Source organism: Dermacentor variabilis, chromosome 9 (genome assembly GCF_050947875.1).
Source record: "Dermacentor variabilis isolate Ectoservices chromosome 9, ASM5094787v1, whole genome shotgun sequence".
Classification (NCBI taxonomy): domain Eukaryota; kingdom Metazoa; phylum Arthropoda; class Arachnida; order Ixodida; family Ixodidae; genus Dermacentor; species Dermacentor variabilis.
This window is the reverse complement of record NC_134576.1, coordinates 80,330,124-80,352,879: the sequence shown is the minus strand read 5'-3', so window position 1 is coordinate 80,352,879 and position 22,756 is coordinate 80,330,124. Positions and strand designations below refer to the sequence as shown.

Genomic DNA, 22,756 nt, shown 5'->3' with positions numbered 1-22,756 from the left:
GAGCTACGGCGAATCCTCGGTTGCCAAAGTCGGAAGTTCGAATCCCGTAATACGGTTTTCTTTTTTTAATGATGGTGATCTTGAAATTCAACTCTTACAGTGCACAACTTCTGCAGGCTTGGAGTGACGCCTACACCGGCAAAAGATGCCGAGGGCAAGTGGGGCTTTACTAATCCAGGTACAAACAACTTAGGAAGGCCCACAAAGCTTCAACAAAACACTCTCTCACCAGATCAAGAATTAGCCTCGCTGATGCAGTATTCAGCAACCCCCTCCCAATTGAATCACTCAATTACCCAATGGCACTCTGTCCCCAGCAGCTGCGGAGCAACTGATTAAGGCGGCGGGCAGACCTGTAACGAAGCAGAGGGTGCTAAGAATCTGAATCCGGACAGGCCGCCAATGGAAACTGACCCTTGCAACGTTTGGCACCCGAATTCTTGTATAAGCCCGACCAGTTCTAATCTCACTACGGCCGCTGATATCCCAAACAATGTCTGACGATTCTTCAAGGTGTCCTGCTAAGCTAGCCTCACTCGAGTGCTAAATAACGGACAGGTCCTCTGCTATAGAGGTCTCCTAGATGAGAAGCAATACGGGGTAGGATTCCTAATCTATAAGGACACAGCGGGCAACATTGAGGAATTTTGCGGCATCATTTAGTGGGTAGCTGTAGTCGTAATCTGACTTAATAACAAGTATAGCCTCCTGAGACCCGGGATGCATTTGGGTGCACAGATTTTTACCAAACTTTCAGAATAAATCAGGATGGTTATGAAGGTGGAAAGCGTTAAATGTTTTTTCAATAGCCGTGATAATTTCAGCTCAGCGCGATGTCCAATATATTGGACACTGGGATGCTACCCCGGTCTTTCTTCACCCAGGGCGCACGTAATGACATACAGCGGATATTACGCAAAACTCATGTGCAAAAATATTTTAACAACTCAAAAGGCAAAGTATTCAATAAAGTACATAAGAAGAGCATTCCTCTGCTCAAAAAAAAAATTTCGCTCTTGTGTTCACTTCCCGTGGGCAATTTCAAAACACCTGTTTGTCCTTGGTGATGCAGAAGAAGAGCCGACATTTGGTGCAAAAGAACTTCGTTTTCATGTCGCAGCCCTGTAGTCTGCAACGGGCAGTGTTTGCAGTGTCTGCCAGTATTCAGTAGTGGGTAGTGCTCTTTTCTTGCTGTTCTCGAGGAGACAGCCGAGCCTGCTTTGATGGCGGATGACACTCGGCTTCGTTCTCACTCTTCGTTTCATCCTGCTTCTTCCCTTGAGCCACGAGAGTCTCAGCAACAGATGGGTGGAACTGCATATATTTGAGTATTTATTTCCGCTGTTTCTTTACGGAGCGTATGTCCCGCGTGTTCTGCACCCAGGAGTTGTTGAGGGCAATGTCGAAGAGGTGAAAGATGGCTCTGATTGTCCACTTGTTCACGCCTGCTTTTATCCTGTAGTAACTTAGCATTCGGTCTGCCTTGTCAACAACGCCCATGTTGAAGTTGTACATGCGAACGATATCTGGTAGAGGGATATTGATATTTTTTTGCCTTACGAGACCATCTGCGACAGTAGGTGTCTTGCGGATCGAAGCCATGGATTGAAAAAAGAAACGTTATTGGATTAATTCATGAGACACGCGAGGCCGGTCCCCCGAAGAAAAAAATAGGCAATTTCGTCCGCAAGCCGCTAAACGCCATCAGTACTCGCCTACTGTTCATAACAAGACCATTGAAAAAGCGCGGTCAAAATAACCGGGTTGAGTCCTAGCGTCCAACGTAATGGACACGCGAAATCAAAGGAAGAGTAAAAAAAGGTAAGCGAGCGAATAGTTAAAATTTTGTATTCTGCGCGTACGCTGTTGTATCAACTTTATTATAAAATCAAAGATATGCCCTAAAAGCAGGTAGAAATACGAGAAACAGTGCTTACTTCTCCGGCAGCTGCCGTAAAACGCCGCGCCGCTTAATGCCGCCATTGTGGAACTGTTTCGGCGGGAATTTGAACGATGTATTTTCATCAATGCTGCATAGATGGCGCAAGCAGGTGTCCAATAAGTTGTACAGTGTGGTTTTATGAGGATGAAAGCCTTGTCACAGGAGTACTGTCTCATATCTCAATGTCCAATACATTGGACAAATCCCCATAGCGGGGTCTCAGGAGGATAGATTAAAGGTAGTAGAAGCCTATGCTCTAACATCCAGTCACGATGATAAGAGAGTAGATCAGATTTATGAAGATGTTTAATTAGCGATGAGAAAAGTGCAAACTCGGTACACTATAGTAATGAGCGACTTCATTGCAAAAGTGCGGAGAAAGCCGGCTGGTGAACAAGCAATCGGCAACTACGGCGTCAATTCGAGGAACTCTAGAGGGGAGATGCTGGTAGAATTCGCGGAAGGGAATAAGCTTCGAATATTGAACACCTTCTTCAGGAAGCGCAGCAGCAGAAAGTGGACCTGGAACAGCCCCAATGGTTAAACAATAAATGAAATTGACTTCATACTTTCTGCTGATCCCAGCAGAGTGCAGGATGTAGAAGTGATAGGTAGGGTAAAGTGCAGTGATCATAGGTTAGTGAGGGCTAGGATTCACCTCAATTTCAAGAGAGCAAGCTAAATTGATGAAGAAGAAACAGGTCAACGTAGAGGCAGTAAAATAGGGGTCAACGTAGATAAATTCAGGCTGGTACTTGCAAACAAATAAGCAGCCTGAGAACAGAGAGATGATGATGTCAGAGCTAATGAGTGAAACCGTAACTATGTTGGCTTCAGGAGCAGCAACTGAACCGAGAGGCAAGCCACTAAGGCAACCAGTCGGCAAGCTCTTTGTTACATGGAAGGTCCTTTGTTACTTGGCAGAGCTTGCCTACTGGTTGTCTTAGTGCCTTGCCTCTCAGTTCAGTTGCTGCCTCTGAAGCCAACCTAGTTAGGTTTCACTCATTAGCTCTGTCATTATCATCTCTCTGTTCCAAGGCTGCTTATTTAGGACGTAATAAAGAAACGACAAAATATGGAACTCAAGAGATAGGACAGACTTCGCAGAACTGTCGAAACTGATCAACAAGGCGAAAATAAGGGATATTCAAAACCATAACGTGAGAAAGACAAAGAAGCCGTAAAAAATGGACGCAGCCTGAAATCGGTGAGAAAGAAACTTTGCATAAGACAAACCAATAAGTACGCACTGAAAGATAAGCAGGGTAATATCAGTAATTTCTATGATATAGTAAAAGAAGCGGAAGAATTCTATACTCACCTGTACAGTACTCAAGGAGTCAGGATACCTCGATTATAAACAGTAATGAACAGAATACAGGAACTCCTGTAACTAGCGATGAGGACAGAAGGGCCGTGCAAGACATGAAACGAGCAAGAGCGGCAGGAGAAGATGGAATAACAGTCGATTTAATCAAAGATGGAGGAAACAATGCTTGAAAAACTGGTGGGTCTTTATACGGATAGTCTATCGACTGCAAGGGTCCCAGAAAACTGGAAGAATGTAACATTACACTAATTCACATTAAGGGAGATGTTAATGAATTGAAAATTATAGGCCGATTAGCTTACTCCCAGTATAAAATATTTACCAAAATAATCTCCAATCGAACAACGACCACACTGGACTTCAGTCAGCCAAGGGAATAGGCGGGCTTCAGGAAGGGATACTCTGCAATGGATCACATCCATGTCATTAACCAGGTTATCGAGAACTCCGAAGAGTATAATAAGCCCCTCTATATGGTTTTCTTAGATTACGAAAAGGCATTTGATTCAGTAGAGATACTAACCGTCATAGCAATATTACCTAATAAAGGAGTACAGAATGCTTACGTAAAAACCTTGGAAAATATATACAGGAAGTTCTACAGCTACCTTAATTCTACACAAGAAAAGTATCTATAAAAAAAGGGGTCAGACAGAGACACAATCTCTCCAATGCTATTCACTGCGTGCTCAGAAATATTCAAGCTATTAAACCGCGATGGCTTAGGAGTAAAGATCGACGGCGAATATTTTAGCAACCTTCGGTTTGCCGATGACAGTTGTTTTATTCAGCAACAATGCAGACGACTTACAACAAATGATTGAGGACCTTAACAAAGAGACTAAGAGTGGGGTTGAATAGCCGGGCAGACCAACAAGAGTTCAGGATCACCAGTCGGCCAGTCGGACGCGTACAACCAGTGCATTTTGCCAGTCCTGACATATACGGCAGAGACTTGGAGACAAAGAAGCTTGAGAACAAGGACCGTGCAAAGAGCGATGGAACGAAGATTGCTAGGCATAACGTTAAGAGACAGAAGAGAGCGGTTAGGATCAGCGAGCAAACGCATATAGACGATATTCTGACACCAAGAAGAAAAAATGGATCTGGGCAGGTCAGTAAGGCGCTGGTTAGATAATCGTTGGACTATTCGGGTTACAGAATGTGTTACAGAAAGGAAACGCAATTGAGGACATGAAGACTAGGTGGAGCGATGAAATTAGGAATTCGCGGGCGCTAGTTGGAATCTGTTAACGCAAGACGGGGGCAATTGGGAATCGCAGAGATGCCTTCGTCCTTCAGTGGACGTCAAACAGGCGGATTATTTATTATTATTATTATTATTATTATTATTATTATTATTATTATTATTATTATTATTATTATTATTATTATTATTATTATTATTATTATTATTATGACATCGACTGTTGTGGTGCAGTTTCACCTTGCCTGAATGGAACAGGACCAAGTTTGCAGCGCGTTTCATAGCCCCCTAGAATTTTTTTCGGTACAGGAACTCGTTAATGACGCTGCGTAAGATTGCTTACGTAAAATTGCTTAAGGGGTATTTCACGTCGTGTTTGGAAAATCGAATCGCCTTTCTCCTTATTCTCGCACATTAACTAGGCACTTTTTGCCGATACCGTTCGGTGAAGCTTCGCACAAAAGCCATTGCTGTTATACCGTGGTGCCACGACAGGGGAACAAAACAACAAACGAAAAACTAAAGCCCCACTGGAGCATTTCTATAGATAGAGAAATACATTTCCATGATGTTTTGCGTTTCTATACTGGAATTTCTTGCTGCACTGGGGGAAGCTTAGCTGAAGGATTGTAAGGAGCACTTCAATTGAAAGTGTTACTAATGAAAGGAATTCCGCGCCTAGACAACGCGCTGTTGAGCACTAGAAGTAAAAACAAACGCTGGGCCGATCCATGCAGCCGGCGTAACGCGCAATATCTAGCGTTCAAAATGCGCGCCCCCAAAACAAACCGGTAGTGGGGTTCAGTTATTAACATGAGCCGCTTGAGGCGAAGCGGTCAGTTGGTTAGTAAAGCACTGCGAGTGCGTAAACTCTTCAATTTGTTTCACTATGGCGCCACGTGACAAAATCTATACAGTTTTATTTTAGCTTGTTCAGCTTAAAAGCGGGACCGTAATGCGCATGCGCAGAACGCTAGACGACCCGTAGCTTTTCGTGTGCAATATTTCTGAGGATTAACTTTACCGTCTGTACGTGCTTAACGTAGTTTAGGTAAAACGTGACAGCACTCCCGGCCGGCCACTCCGAACACAATTTCGCGTTGCTTTTGTATAATTCACTTCATTTGCCGCAAGTAACTGCGCAAAGGCATTTCGCTTAGTCGCTTAGAATAAATTGGTAGATTTTTTTACGCCGCTTCACATATTGGCGTATGGCTGCTGAGACGGAGTTTTTAGAGGCCATGGTCAACATTTTGTACTGCTCGTACGGATTTAGCCGCGGATCACACTACTGAGGCTTGAAACAGCTTACCCTGTCCCATATATTTACATTAAATGGTGGGATTGTGCAAATATATACAGATGGTTCGGCCACACCATCTGCCACGACGGCCGCATTTGTCAACCCACAACTTGGAATTACTCGGCGATTTCAATTAGGCGACGTGGTAGCGTGATCACTTTTCATTGGGTGCCTAGACATTGTGGTGTGATTGCTAATGAACTCGCTTACAGTGAGACAAGATCGGCCTTCTCTTCATCTGAAGAAGTACGGATTGCCTACTCGCAACCTGACACCAACTCTGAGATCAATGCACTCATGCAGGACCTTACAAAGGCATACAGAGCCCACGATGACAGTCTTCACAGACGCCTGTATATGACTTACCGAGACGGTAATTACTTGGAATTACTCGGCGATTTCAATTAGGCCACGTGGTCACGTGATCACTTTTCAATGGGTGCCTAGTCATTGTAGTGTGATTGCCAATGAACTCGCTTACAGTGAGACAAGATCGGCCTTCTCTTCATCTGATGAAGTACGGATTGCTTACTTGCAACCTGACACCAAATCTCAGATCAATGCGCTCATGCAGGACCTTACAAAGGCATACAGAGCCCACGATGACAGTCTTCACAGACGCCTACACATTGTTGCGTGTATCTGTAGCTTAATGCTTTATACATTTATTCAGAGGAAGCTAACGGAAGGCCACAAAGGCGACGCTATATTAAGCGGTTCCACGTCGTCTTCCTCTTCAATGCAGCCACACTGTGGTGGCTGTTTCGTAGCATTACCCCCGGCAGTAGAAGCACCGTCCCGGTGCTTAATCTACACATCCGTGGTGAAAGGTGTATGGTATGTATGGCTTTAGTCTCGCCTCGTGAACGATGTCACTTGCAGCCGACGATGACGCTGAGGGGTCGGCGGGGACGATTTCATACGTGACATCGGTCACTTGTCGCACCACATGGTATGGGCCAGTGTAGCGCGACAGCAGCTTTCCAGAAAGGCCCACACGCCGAATGGGTGACTAGAGAAGCACCAGAGAAACCGGAGTAACGTTCACGTCGCGATGGTGGCAATAATAGAGGCGTCTCTGATGCTCCTGTGAGGACTCAAGACGGGTGCGGGCGAGCTGGCGCGCGTGGTCGGCGTGTGCGATCGCGTCGCGGGCGTATGCAGTGGCTGAACGTGTTCCGAACGTCACATATGGTAAGTGAAGATCCCAGTCGTGGTGGTCGGTCGCAACGTACTTCGAAAGCATGTCGGTGATGGTCCGGTTGAGGCGCTCCGTGAGGACGTTGGTCTGTGGGTGGTAGGACGTGTTGAACTTGTGCTTTGCCGAGCAGGAGCGGAGGATGGCCTCGACGACTACCGACAGAAAGCTGCGGCCACGTTCTGTGAGTAATTGGCGCAGAGCACCGTGCACTAAAATGATGTCATAGAGCAGAAAGTCAGCAACGTCAGTAGCACAACTTGTCGGAAGGGCTCTGGTGTTTGCGTACCGCGTAGCATAATCATTAGCGACGGCAACCCATTTATTTCCGGAGCCCAAGAGAGGAAACGGTCCAAGCAAGTCTAGACCAAGACGAAAAAAGGGTTCGGGTGGGATCCAGCTGGAGGTGTGGAGGGCTTCTTCCGGCGCTGACAGGGCTCACAAGCGGAAATGTAGCACCGCACGGAGCGGGCGAGACCCCGCAAAAATAATCGACGTCGTACACGGTCGTATGTGAGCGAGAGGCCCAAGTGTCCAGCCAAGGGAGTGTCGTGAAGTTGTTGGAGGACAGCCGAACGCAGGTGCGATGGAATTACGAGCAGAAGGTCAAGGCCGTGTGGATCGAGATTGCGGCGGTATAATGTCCCCTCCTTAAGGAGAAACATCCGGAGAGAGGCGTCGCCAGGTGTTGACTCCAGATGATCGATGAGGGCTCGTAATGAGGGATCGCGGCGTTGCTCGATGCCGGTTTCAAGCAACTGGGACACAGACAACCCAAGCGATGGCGTCCGCATCAGCCGGTTCAGCGACGGGGTAGCGGTACAAACAATCGTCATCCTGGTGCAAGCGTCCTGTCTTATATACCACGGAGAAGGTATATTCTTGCAGGCGTAATGCCCTACGAGCGAGTCGTCCCGTGGGGTCCTTAAGCGAGGATAGCCAGCAGAGCGCGCGGTGATCAGTGATGACACAGAAGGGGCGTCCGTACAAGTATAGACGAAACTTCGCAACAGCCCACACAAGAGCGAGGCACTCGCGCTCTGTGATTGAATAATTGCGCTTGGCCGGGGATAGAAGTCGGCTGGCATAGGCTATAACACGATCATGTCCACACTGGCGTTGTGCTAACACTGCTCCTATGCCGTGACCACTGGCATCAGTTCGAACTTCCGTTGAGGCAGACGGGTCAAAGTGGGCCAACATTGGAGGCGTGGTAAGGAGAGTAGTGAGCTGCGAAAAAGATGCGGCATGGTCAGGTCCCCAAGAAAATGGGGCGTCTTTGTTCAAGAAGTCTATAAGGGGACGTGCGATGGTCGCAAAATCCTTCACAAAGCGTCGGAAACAAGAGCACAGCCCTACGAAACTGCGAACGTCCTTGGTAGACTTCGGAACAGGAAAGTTCGTAACGGCGCGAATTTTGTCCAGATCAGGTCTCACGCCTCGGGCGTCCACGAGGTGTCCAAGGACGGTGATTTGGGGGCGAGCGAAATGACATTTTGACGAGTTCAGCTGGAGACCGGCGCGGCGGGACACGTCAAGGATCGCTGAAAGACGGTCTAGATGCGTGTCAAAAGTGGGCGAATAAACGATGACGTCGTCCAGATAGCACAAACAGGTGGACCACTTGAACCCCTAAAGCAAACAGTCCATCATTCGTTCGAAGGTGGCGGGCGCGTTACGGAGAGCGAAAGGCATCACCTTGAAATGATAAAGGCCGTCAGGGGTAAGAAATGCAGCCTTCTCTCGGTCCATGTCGTCGACGGATATCTGCCAGTAGCAGGACCGTAAGTCGATAGAAGAAAAATAGGTGGCACCGTACAAGCAGTCTAGAGAGTCATCAATACCTGGCAAGGGGCACACGTCCTTTTTTGTGACTTTCTTGAGGTGGCGATAATCTACACAAAAATGCCACGTTCCATCCTTATTTTTGACACGTACGACGGGAGAAGCGCAGGGACTACAGAAAGGCTCGATAATGTCCTTTACGAGCATCTTTTTGACTTCCTCTTGGATAACAGCTCGTTCGGACACAGAAACACGATATGGACGTAGGTGAATAGGGTTGGCATCGCCAGTGTTTATGCGATGGGTCACGACGGACGTTTGACCTAACTGTCAATTGTCAAAGTCGAAAATGTCACGATAGCCTTCAAGAACGCGACAAAGAGCTTCAGCTTGAGCAGGTGTAAGGTCAGAGGAAACCATCTCAAAAGCATCTGCGTTTTACATTTATTGTAGTAGGTGGCGTTGGAGTTGGGGCCGAGCTAAAGCTTCCTCGTATTATATTTGGAGGTCGGCAAATCGACCAGTGTACTTACCCGTCTGGGCTCTCGTGGCCATGGCTACGATGACCGCGAAGAGAAGCACAAATAAAATTAAACGAATAAGACAAATATCGGTGATATTTCTCGTATATCTTATTTTCCTTGTCGATCATCTTTATAATTCCGTGGTTGATACTGTTCTCGCTTTATGAATATATAGTGGTGGTGATGACTTAAATTAAGTCATAATTTTTCACGTGCCAAAACTACGCTCTCATGAGGCAATGAAAGCCAGGCGCTCGTTGTATTTGTACTTTTCGTGTCTGCCGATCCGCAGCTATATGTATATCTATATAGCCGCGGATCAGCAGACACGAAAAGTACAAATACAATGAGCGCCTGGCTTTCATTGCGCTAAGGCGTCGCTCTACTAATGCCGAGGATGCGAGTTCGAATAGCCGCCGCAGCGGCAGTACTTAGATGGGGGCTGGAAAACGCACAAATGCAAAAAAAGCATCTGCGTTTTACATTTATTGTAGTAGGTGGCGTTGGAGTTGGGGCCGAGCTAAAGCTTCCTCGTATTATATTTGGAGGTCGGTAAATCGACCAGTGTACTTACCCGTCTGGGCCCCTGTGGCCATGGCTATGACGACCGCGAAGAGAAGAACAAATGAAATTAAACGAATAAGACATATATCGGTGATATTTCTTGTATATCTCATTTTCTGTGTCGATCATCTTTATAATTTCGTGGTTGATACTGTTCTCGCTTTATGGAGGTATAGCGGTCGTGATGACTTAAATTAAGCAATGATTTTTCACGTGCCAAAACTACGATCTCATTAGGCACGCCGTAGTGGGAGACTTCAGAAAATTTCACCTCCTGTATACCTTAACATGCACCTCATCTAAGTACACGGGTGTTCTCGCTTTTCGCCATAGCCCGAATTTGATCCCGCTACATCGCGTTTAGCAGCCCAACACCACAGCCACTAAGCACCCACGGTGGCTGATCGTGATGCCTCGTTCACTCGTTAGTTCTAGGGCTTACGTATACCTCTCATTATAGAGAAAAGCCTTTCATGTCATGCAAGAACGTAAGAAGAGGTACATTAGTCCGTAAGATTTCCGCCTTGTCTGGAGCGTTCAGACGCTGTATTCTTTCATTAGTGTTGAGGGAGAGCCTGTTTGTCGATATTTTGATTAGATGAACCGCATTCCGCTGTATCACGTCGAGTGCGCCAATGTTCGTTTTTGTGTGAGGGCCCCAAATAATGCTCGCGTATGGAAGAATTAAGCTAGAAGTTCAGTTTTGCTGTAGCATGCTTTAGTTTATGCCTTAGTAATACAATGTTTACGAAACAGTGAGTCACAAATATTAAATATATGCCTGGTTAAACTTTGGTTTGTGGTTATAGTGACACCTTGATCAATGATATTCGTCAATCTGAGTTCAACAGATGGAAACCTGTACTAAAGTCATTGGTGACAATGATTTTAGTGAACTTAATACAATGGTCCTCATCAACAGGAAGTTAAATATTATAAGGGTCCGAGAACTGCCCATTGAAGGCCAACGCTTTGAACTACCCTATGAAACGGGTAATGGGTCAGACACGCAAAGCTGTCTATAACAACGGTTTGCTAAATATGCTGTAGCTCAATTAACTAGGAAAGGGGAAGGACTCAATCAGCTTAGTATGTGAAACGGTCGAAACCTTCACTAAAATTCATGGCGTATAAATCAACCTCCCCTGCTTTATCTAGAATACTGGCAAAAGAGTGAGCAATTGTTACCAACTGTGCACGACTTCGTGCACAAGCATACAAACAAAGAAATTTGCAGATTGGACACTCGACTAAGCTACTTACCAGTGCGTGCGGCAGCTGAGGATGGAGTGCGAAGACGAGAAAATAAAATTGAATGACATATTAGTGGTAATTCTTGCATGTCTTAATTTACAAGTCAAATTCTGTGCCTCATCATACCGTTCTAGCCCTCTCAGAGATGGCTATAATCAGCATAGAATGATTTTGCACTGAAATCACTTATGACACAACGAAATGTGCAGTTTCTCTTTGAATTTAACTTAGATAATCGCTGCATTGTTAGCTCTTGGTGTCTTCAGTTAACAATGTCCAGTTCACAGATTTCTCTTCAAATTATTTTCTTAAAGGCTCATAAATTTACTTGTGTTCGGTGACCATAAATGAAAACTGTCAGTTCACGCAAAACTCTGCTAAAGTACAGTTTGTCATTTCTTATTTGCAGCACTTTTTTAGATTCAAAAAATTATTGGGTTACGCCTTATGTCTGTTTCAGCGTACATCTTTCGCAAGCAAAACTAGCGCCATTGGTTCAATAAAAACGCTTAACACTAGCGGCTAGATTGTTCGTTGAATTTAAGTGATATAACAGGCGGCTCCGCGAAGTGTTGTGCTTCGCCAACAAAGCCACCTATGGCATAGATGAGCGGCTCAATGGGAAGATCCGAGTACCGTGCACATCTATTCCCAAGAGATGATGCCAGTTGGAGTGTTGCGCATCCTCCCTATTGGATGCGCAGTCATTGCGACATATGAACGGTTTAGCAGTTCCATCCAGCAAATCATCTGACAGTGGCCCAACGCTACGTCACACCCGGGCGGAGATCGCACTGGCGGCACCTCTTCGTTGTTCTACCAAGGTAGTCAGAGTAACACGATTTTTTATACCAATGCAATAGCTTTGCATGGCATCTGCTAACTCAGCGAGAGATAGTACTAAGCGATGACTAGTTAGTTTTTGCTATAAATCTCTTATAAAATCCTCAGCGATACCAAATTTCAGCGTATTCGCAAAGGCAACGGAGATTGTGCCTCGAGGCTTACATTAACAATGTCCGTACAAATTGCAATATCGCTATTCCTTTATCACTTATGTCGCGACGTTCGTTTTTTTCTTTGCTTCACATGTTTTGCCGCTATGCTTGCCAGAAAAATACTCTGGTGCCCAGTACGTAAACCACTTGTACCGGATTCCCATTTATTCACTGCCCTCCTTACCACTAAGAGCTATAAGAAATAAACGGCGTCAAATTTCCTAATAACCAGTTGGTCCACCTTAACGCGTCAATTTGGAAAAGAATCGCGGGTGGAAAATTTTATACAAGAATCGGGATCCAGTAGGTGAAATAATGCGTTTCATACTATGAAAACAGCTGATGCCCGACATCATTGTCATCTGAACAAGAGTTTACGATGGAAACTGACACTTGAAGTGACTATTGACATTTACCTAGGAGATTGACACGCCACTCGATGCCTGGTTGGAAACAAATACCCATAAAGTGAACATTATGGTCGGAAGACGGGCGAAGAAACAAATATTGAAATCTTTCTTTAGATAGCGGAGCAAATAGACATTGGCGAGCGAATGCTCGTTCATTATCCGGGTTTTGACCAGATATATATCTGGCACTCTGTCGTATGAAACAAATCCTGACTGAAAGTGTTATCCAAGTGTACAGTCGTATTCTCCTTGTACTGATATATGGGGCAGAAACTTGCAAGTTAAAACGAAGCTCGAGAATAAGTTAAGGGCCGTACAAAAAGGGATGAAGGAAAACTGTTAGGCGTAGCCTTAAGAGACAGCAACAGAGCAGTGTTAATCAAAGCAAGCGGCTGTAGCCGATATTCTAGTTGACATTAAGAGAATAATATGAGTTGTGCAGGCTATGCAATGCGTAGCGTAAATAACGGGTGGACCATTCGAGCTGCAGAATGAGTGGCTAGGGAAGCGAATGACAGCAGAAAATTAGGTACTGTGATAAAATTATAAAATTTGCTCGAGCAAACTTGAATCAGCTAGCGTAAGAAAGGGGTAATTGGAGAATCCGGCGAGTGGCCTTTGTCCTGCGGTGAACAAAAAATTTGACAGATTATGGTAATGGCGATTATGACCATATCGGATAAACAGAGGAGATCAAAGATCGCTTGAAGGAAAGTATAGGTAGTGGAACAGCTGACATGCTTACATGTGACAACCACAGCCAATGATATTTTACTGAAGCATTGCGTAAACAAGCGTAGGTGTAGCATACGCAAATGCCTGCTGCTCTATCATTAGCAGCTTCTAAAGAATTGGATAGGAATGTTACGATGTGTCTGCGTTATTCTTCAGTGCATGAGTGCAGAATGTTTTCGCATCAAAGGGTAATATTTGCGCAACCTATGCTTTCCCACCAATTAAAAATTAGTTATTTGTCTTAGGATTGTCATTTATTATCTTAAATATTTGATGAATAAATGCGTTGACATACTAGAATTTGCTGATTTAACAGTGAACCGCAAAAAAACCAGAATGAAAGCACCAAGTGTTTTCAATGCTAGCTTCAAAAATTTTACGAAGTTCAAGAAAAAGTACGCATAGCTAATGCATGTCTGAAAGAAGAGAGGCAAAGATATCTATTCGAAAGCAGTCAAAATGTGCGTTATAGATGCGAACCTCTTCGAACAAATCGGTAATATTTGTATGATTCGGAAACAATCAAGCAACAAAACGAACGCAGAAATCGTAATAAACGTCAGTGGATTTAAGACATGGAAAAAGGAATGCGGCTTAATGAGCATATAGCGTTTACTAATATGCTATATGGCATACTGTTCCATAGTATTGACTATAGTATGCCAATGTCAAGGCCGCAACACTATACTCTCCGGACTGCGCGCTGGAGCAAGTACTTAGGTCCGCAGAAGTCTCGTGTGCACTTGAAGTGAGCGATTATTGTCCGTGCAAGCATTGCCATTATAAACCACTTCTTTTTAAGTGGGGTTGTCGCAAACGACATCTGAGAGGAAGCCAAGTGCAGCTGTTCACGAAAGTAGAGTACGAACAGAGAACGTAGCTCTGCCAGACTGCAAGCGTTGCGCACGCATGAACACGTCATTTGCTGTAACTCCTGCGCCAACTGCCAATGTCTAAGTGTCGCGGAAATGAGTCAGTGTATAAAAAAAAACGTGGACGCTGTTTCAATTGACCTAGTTGGAAACTACAAGCGGCGAAGCACTGTTTAAACACATAAAAGTTGTAGAACTGTTAGTTTCTGTGTTTAATGGCTAACACATCATGCATATCAAAAGCTGCTGCCACTGTACGTAATGTGGCATACGCAGCGATCATCACAAAGGTCAAGTTGCCCTTGGCACGACGCAAGTATGGTGGCGAGAGCTGCCTAACGGCTAAGACATCGGGCTGCTGTGCTGGAGAACACGGGTACTATCCGGCCATTGGACATACTTTTCCAAATACGAGCTTTTCGAGAACACAGCGATGGCTCAGTTATCAAAGGCGCAGTATAGCAGCCACAGTTGGGAAAGTCTCAGGTATGGGCTAAATGTCAATTGCACAAAAGCCAATGACAGCGGCAAATTATTTCCTCAGTGCTACAGCCTATTAACTAAAAATCTCTCCAAGATAATTCAACTGAGTGCGGATGCAGGAGATGTCGAGGAACGGCAATACAGTCACATTTCAAATAGACGCGTAATTTCGCCCTCGACATGAGCAAGATATAGCTGGCAAGTTTTAACCCCAAAGGAAGTCATGCGATTGCATAGGCTTTGTTAGGGGGCAGTGCATTTGCAGACGCAGCAAGCAAGGCTTCATGTAGGGCGTGACTGAGCTAACCATGTTGTCAGAATGAAAAATTATTGTTCGCGGTGGTATCGGGAGACAAGGGCTCAAGCAAAACGCTTTAGGACTTACCAGTCGTCTTTTTCATGCTGAAAAAAAAGAAGAGAAGAAACGTTAGCACCACCTTGCAAAATATAGTAACGAACTATCGCTACGTCGGTGACACTGCCCTCATTCCAATTTTTCCCAGCGATGGCAATATGATTCCACGTTGAAAACGAGCTGATTAATCGCTTTCTGCTTACGGAAAGGACTTGTGCCAGCTGAGGTCCGTTTCCTTTTCGGTCCTTTCAAGGCGTTAACAGGTCACATCAAGCGCATTTGCAAGATTCTTCGCTCGGAGTTGTGGGCTCAAGTCAGACATAGCTGGGATGTCCTGCGTGTCCTTTGCTATGCTTCGTACCCTACATGGATTGCTGAGCAGCGTTTCAGGATTCTCAAACGTCAGGCCTCCCAAGCTACCGAATTCTTGTGGTTGGACTGCATTAGAGGACTGCTTCATGTCCCGAAAGACAAGAAGGCAACACGAAAAGAGGGTCTGTTGGTGCCGGAAGACCATATCGTAATCCCGGGAAGCATCACTCGTGTCCTAGACAAAGGGCCGAAGTATAGACATGAACCACGTATACGAGCCCATGATTTACTAGCCTTAAATAGACGGATTTCAAAGAAAGCCACCAGTGAAAACCAGGAGAGATGCCTCTTGGAAGGTGTTGATGCCATTAGTAGAGCTCCCAACAATGTGCGGTCCGACAAGTCCAGAGACCCTACAAGGACCATCGTAACTTTTTTCAAAGAAAATAACCTCCAGCTGCTCCAGTCTGATAAGGAAGGACGTTTCGTGGTCTTCTCAGGAGGTGTGTTTAGCGACAAGGCACAACAAGCTGTAGATAAGAACTTTGTCCTAGTCAAAGAAAAGGCAACAAGAGTCAAGAAACAAACTGTCGCCCTTTGCACCGAACTTCATCTTTCGAAGTTAGTCAAGGCAATAAGTGATTGTAAAGGTGCTTCCTGAACCCTGTTTTTCACAGCAAAATCCCACAAGGAAGGAATTCTGTTCCGTGCCATCGTAAGCGAGAAAGGCTCTTGGCAGCAGATAGTTAGCCAGTTTCTTTTAAAGAACTTGAAATCGTTGCAAGTTCAGCGCTCAATCTGTCTTTTCGTACTCTTCCTTCCCAAGTCTTTATTTTCCTTTTTTGGCGCAACAATGTATTCTTTAAGCCTGAAGTTACAAGAAGCGTCATTGAAAAACACAAATGCACTAATTTTAGTAAGTTTCGGCAGCTGTAGGAAGACAGAAAAGAAGACAGATTAAAAGGAAGTTTTACCTCAGAACTAATCTGATTTTCATTTTCGAATACATGTTAAACGCATAAAGGGCCTCCCCAATCGAACCAATGCAATTGAAATTTGCGTTCTCGAGAACAGAGCCAAACTCTTTGCTCATAAACAATATTCCAACATAAAGCCTAAGTTTTTACAGAACTTCCGAATATGTTTCTGGAAATGCAAGCACGAAGTTGCGAAGCAAAACAATATTGGTTCTGTGCACTGCACTTGCAACTAATCTAAAACGAGCAGACGTGAGAGGCTGCAATGACGCCGCTGTGGCGAGATGGAGCAACCTAGCGATGAAGACAGGGAAGGTCGTGGATGCCGAAACATAATCGCTTCGAGGAAGTTTGCATGGTCAACGTCATCGTTCGCCTTGCTTTGGACGTGGTGCGTTGATGGCGATGCACCGTAGTGTTAGGCGAGGCCATGCTTCTTCGCAGTGAAGGCAAAGCGGGCGGGGAGGGGGAGTGCACGATGCGTTTGTCTAGTTTGGTGAATTATGTGGGCCAACTTGTGGCCGCTCAAGTGCCGCTGCCGGCTACCGACGAGGCTTGCGGTGCCCTGTCACGTCGCCGGAGGGAGTATCACATAGCGTGTGGTGGCGGCGACGTAGCCGATGCTCGGGTGAGGTGGTTGAGAACCTTTTATTGACCACTGAATTTCTTCAAGGAGGATCTCAGCATTTGATGCAACTTGGGGCTTCGAAACTAGAAACAGCCTTCGTACATCTTCCCTTAGCTACCGTAGGTCATTCGCGCAGCCTGGTATTGCGCATTTCGAGCGTCTCCTCACATGTCCTGGCCTCTTACCAACTCGGCTACAGTCTTCGGTGGATTGCGCATCAGTCCGGCGAGCAGTTCTCGCTTTACACCGCGAAGCAGGAAGCGAACGTTTTGATGGGAAAGCATCAATTGCCATATTGAGCGAAAAAGCAGGCGTCAGCAGCAGGGAAAGGGCACCTGAATTCCCATGGGCTGCGATGCCACCCCACGTGTACACCTCGACGGCGCAAAGCGGACGAATGCGTACAGCTGCTGCCTTGCTCGGGCGTCAAGTATGGGATTAGGGGAGAGGGCATCGCCGCGATGCAACGTCACCCTCTCTCTTCTTGCTCTCCGAAGTCTGTTGTCCGCGCGTTCCTCGCCCGCACAATCTCTCGCCTCCGTTCTAACTTCACCTCGTTAATCGCTATAAATAAATTGATGCATATACAAAACAGAATACTTTGGCGGTAGTGAATTTCTAACCTACGACCCCACGCCCAGATGCCTTAACTAGTGCGCTAGAACAGCGCCTCATAAACAGCAAGCCTCTGCAATCTACTTTATAACATTATGCTACTTAGACTCAAACTGGCATTGCCAAGCCCAGCGTCACTAAAGCAGTGACGTCAAAATTACCGCGCCCTACTCGCTGGTGTCCCCGTTAGGTTCTACGGCAGTCGGACACGGTAACATGACGGTACGGATCCAAGTGCCACGGCCAAGCATCTGAACGCATAACGCATTTGCTTGCCCGCGAGGGGCTCATAGTTCGAAGGGCCGCTCAGAAGCGTACGATTGCACAATATTCCTTTCGCATTCACAACACGTGAGGCCCGCTTAGGTGTCCCCGGATTTTTTCGCTTCGGCCATGTCGGATTCAGCATGAGGAACAGGCGAGCCATCACTACGGTTAAATTCACGACGTTGTCAAAGTCAAAGTGGAATTCATTTACATCGCGAAAAGTTAACGATGCGAGTAGGCCCGGGCAAAAAGTGAACACAATCACTTGAGGGACGCCCGAGCCCCCCTCTACAAGGCATACACCGAAAACGTTAACTGTAAAGGACATGGTATTGTTTTGGCGATTTAACAAGGGCAAAATCGTCTCGGACATACAAGAGTTTGTGAACACAGCATAAGAACAGAAAAAACGCAGCATAATAGTGATAAAAAGACACCCAGATATTCCTCGCAGGAAGATAAAATTACACAGGATAGATCGCAGCCAGATAAGAAAAAATACATTAACGTGGTTTTCAAGAAGATTTTAGTGAATTAATGCACTTCTCACATCAACTAGTGAACATGTTTCCGGAATAATGCGCCTTGACAATAATTTATTTAGAACAGCAGACAGGGTGTGTCGGAACATCAGTTTTCCGTACATTTATGCGGGTGAAGGGAATGTGCCAAATTTCTTAGGAAAGGAGTATTCTGAAAGATTTTCTCTGAGGCAGGGTAATTCAAGAAAACTAGGCTGGTTATTTTGTATGCATCGCTTGTATTTTAATGCCAAGTAATATTCGTCCACGGTATTAATCGGCAAAATTTTGTAACGAGCATAGTTCCTGAGTGTGAGCAAGGTAGTCTATGTTTGCTATGTAGCGTACAGCTTTCTTTCGAAGCATATATATTTTATTATTGTTTGTTTTAGCGGTAGTACCCCAAAGCAAGAAACAATAATTTAGGTGGAATATAAAATGTGCATTGTAAATAATTGATTTTATATGTTCGGGCAGAAAATGCCGCAATATTGCGAGAATTCTAAAGCACTTTGCAAGTTTACTCAGAATGAACTGATCAGAGTCCCAGCTCAGGGTGTTAAAAATTACTTCTAAATTCTTGACAGTGTCTACAAACTGTACCGGTGAATTGCCTATGTATATATCTATATCGGGTTGAGTGGGAAACTGTCTTGTACTGAATAGAACCGCTTTAGTTTCTTTGTGTTTATGAGCAAGCCTTAAGTTTATCAAGAACATTGTTAATAACAGAAACCCGAGATTGTATGGATCGTCAGCATAAATTACAAATTTCTGCTGGCTATCAGTCAAAACAAGGTCATTTATATGTGTTTATGGTCATTTATTGTGTTTATGAGCAAGCCTTCAGTTTATCAAGAACATTGTCAATAACAGAAACCAGAGACTGTATGAATCGTCAGCATAAATTACAAATTTCTGCTGGCTATTAGTCAAAACAAGGTCATTTATATATAACATGAAAAGTTGAGGTCCTAAAATACTACCATGTGGGACTCCAGCAGTAATAGTTTGAAATTGATATATATGTGGCCCTATTTTAATGCATTGTACACGATGACGTAGGTGCGATTTCAATAGCTCAAGTGGAGTTCCACGTATGCCAAAAAGGTCTAATTTTTTAAGTAAGGTATTATGATTAAGGTGATCGAAAGCCTTCGAGAAATCTACGAAGATTTCAATGCATGCTTTATTTTTTCTTCAATTCTTTATTTCTTTTTCTTTATTTAATTCTTTATTCTTTTTCAATTCTTTATTTTCAAAAGCGTTAAGAATTTCTTTTTGAAACAATAAAGCAGATTCGGTAGCTTTACCTCGCGAAAAATCATGCTGTGCTGTTTATAATATTATATACCTATTGCAAAATTTTGTTAACCGTTTTTGAATAATTTTCTCTAGACCATTCGAAAAAAGCGGTAAAATGGAAATCGGTCGGTAACTTGACATGCTATTTTTATCACCTATTTTATCTTTATTTTATTTTATTTTTATCAAGGAAGCGACGCTTTCGTGCGTCTCCACCAAAACCTCCCGTTTCTCAGTTTGTGAAAGGCAGGTGGTTCTTTCAGGTGGTTGCATGAGCAAAGTGATACGCGGGGGGCTGTCATCGCGGATTATGACATGGTCTTGTTTTCTCTGGTCTGCTCAGTACGTGCTTCTCGGGCTATTTTTATGACCCTAAGGTCGCTCTATAATTCGGGGTGACGTTGGCGTTGTCTACGCGGCTCAGGCCTTACGAATTTAAGGGGGCATCTAGAACACTGAACCACCTTCACCTGGTGTTACGTTGCGGTGACGGTGAAGAACCAGAAGCGAAAATGGTGATGAGCAACGCATACCAAATGTTTAATGGGTGAACTTGTGCCCAGCAAGGTAAAAAAGGACTCAAGACTAAGGAAGTCTAAGAGCACGGCCGGCGATTGTGGCAATCTGATCTCTGGGTCAAATGCGTGGGCTATTTTCAAATGGATCGTAAGGTGCCCGTGTATTTGCTGGTTATCGTATGTGCTATGGAATGTACAACTCTACTGGCGCCACGATAGCCTGTTTGCATAAGGTTTGGTGACAAAATATACAACAGCGATAAGTCTAATATTTCTCAGCCGGTGATAGACAAGCACCATTACAATATGTAACGACGCGAAACAAAGTGAAGAAAGGACAAGGACACGACAGACAGTCACTCAGAGCGAGCTAATTCTAAGAAAAATTTTCACCTATATAGGAGAGGTTTCAGGGTGCGCCAATACCTATGTGCAGCGCAATAATAGAACCGTGATTACATTGTTAAAGAAGCATTTCTATTTAAACAGACAGTCATAGAACCGACGTGTTGTGCTGCGCAGAGTAAGAGGGTGTGCTTTTTTGATTATCACTATCATGCTATTGTCACAACCTGTCATGAACCACGCCTGCCGCGCAGACAACCAGATGAAAGAACGAAGAGAACGACGTTGTCCACTATAAGACAAAGGCCTCTCACATTACCCACGTCGCGCGCTAGCTGATTCCAACCTGCGCCACCAGGTTTCCTAATTTCTTCATCCCACCTAGTTGCTGCCGTCTTCGACTCCACTTCCTCTTCCTTAGCATCAATTCTGTAACGCTACTGCTCTACCGGTGGTCTCCCATGCGATTACACGGCCTGGCAAGATTCATTTCTTTCTCTTATTGTGAACTACAATCGGGGTTTCCGCGTTTTTTCTGATATACACCGCTCTTTTCCCGTTTCTTAACCTTACGCCTAGCATTCTTCGTTTCATCGCTCATTGCGCAACGCTTAAGTTGTTCATGATCTTTACTAGCCTTGAAATCCCAACCCCGTAAGTTATCACAGGTAGAATGCCCTTAGTGTACAGCTCTTTTTCCAACGACTGTGGTAAGCTCTCACAGCCATTTTTATTTTAATCTCAACTTCCCTTTCGTGATCAGGGTGCCTGTGAATAATTGATCTAGGTAAGCTTACTCCTGGACAATATCTAACGCCTGACTGGCGATTATTAATTCTTATTCCCTTGATAACTTCTGCGTAATGAAGTTCCACGCTACTCTTACACATTCTCGGTTAAGGCTCTCAATAATTCATTGCAATTCATCGTCAATGTTGCTCAACCGCATAATGTCATCTGGGAACCGAAGGGTGTGGAGATATTCACACCCTTCTTGATTCTCCCTGCTAAGCCTTCCCTTTCTCATACCTTGAATACTTCTAAGCATGTAGTGAATAACATTGGACAAATTGTCTCCTTTACTGATTCCTTCATTGATAGGTTTTTTCTCCACTTGTGGAGAAACAAGGTAGATGTGTAATTTAGACATTTCTCAATATACTCAGGTATGCCTTCTGTACTCCTTGATTACGCAATGATTCAATAACTACTGGTTTCTCTTGAATGAAATACAATTTAATTTACAAAAAATCAGATAGTGCGTTTTGTTGTAATGCGCACATTTTTCGCTTTCATGATTGATGACGTGAACATGATCCATTCTAGAATATCCCTTGGTAAAGCAAGCCTGTTCTCTTGGTTGAGCGGTAGTGTTACCCTTATGCTCTTGTAAATTATCCTAGCCAGTGTTTCATACAATACTGAAAGCAACCTGACGTGTTTAATTTTTTTAATTCATTAACATGCCGGGTTTTATAGGAATTCGTAATATTCATTTGTTTGTATAATGTTACCATTGAAATTGCGGGGCATTGACTGTAAAGGGGTGCAAGCTTTTCAAGCACATCTCCTCCATATTTCAAGAAACAGATTAATTTATTTCCTGCCACTTTTTCCCAAGACATGCCTTGAAATGCCCTTCTAACATAACTAGCTTTAGCGGGAGCACCTGTATCTTATTAGCCACTAAGACTAATGAAGCTTCCGTGTCAGCTCTGGGTGCTGTTCAGGTCAGCATTGAAATATGCTGCTCTAACAGCATGATTCAAATTACTTATGACATTACTTTGCCTATCTTTCAATGCATACATCTTGCTTTTTTAATATGGCCACGCATTTCAGTATCGGAAAAACACGTGTTAGGCCCTGTGTGGCTTGAGCGGTTGGCACGGTGTACGAAATACTGCTTACTAGTGGTTGGCCAGACAGACCGCCGAGTGAATGACTGGGAGAGGAAACACGAGCTTTCTCTCAAAACTAAGGCAAGTCGACGTTTGAATATGCACCATGACTCCCGCTGGTGTTAAATCTTACCAACATCCATGTACTCGTCAGGCGCAAAGATGCCTTGGCACGATAATTAAGTAATGGTTCCTTACTACTTCAGTAATTCACTTGCCTGCTCTGTGCAGCTCTCACCATCAATTCATTGATTCTACATTTGAATAGTCATGCTCGTTTCGCAACGCCATCCCCGTAGTCAGTGAACGCATTTGTCCACCTTGTCACCTTTCCTAAACAAATGAAGCTGTCATCAGATTATCGTAGCTGCAAATGATGCGCTTTATAACCCTGTACTTTATGTTGG

At 44.6% G+C, this 22,756-nt stretch overlaps 1 protein-coding gene across 1 annotated transcript in view; it reads right to left on the bottom strand.

The window, feature by feature from the left end:
* LOC142558412 (uncharacterized) overlaps positions 1–15,420 on the bottom strand; it is an 81,629-nt gene extending 66,209 nt beyond the window's left edge. Inside the window, exons 1-3 of the mRNA XM_075670549.1 lie at positions 15,322–15,420; positions 14,991–15,007; positions 11,117–11,131 (exon numbers count right to left, since the gene is read on the bottom strand). Of these exons, the coding sequence (XP_075526664.1) occupies positions 11,117–11,131; positions 14,991–15,007; positions 15,322–15,420 (131 nt within the window). The remainder of the gene's footprint in view (positions 1–11,116; positions 11,132–14,990; positions 15,008–15,321) is intronic.
* Between the last annotated feature and the right edge of the window lie 7,336 nt (positions 15,421–22,756).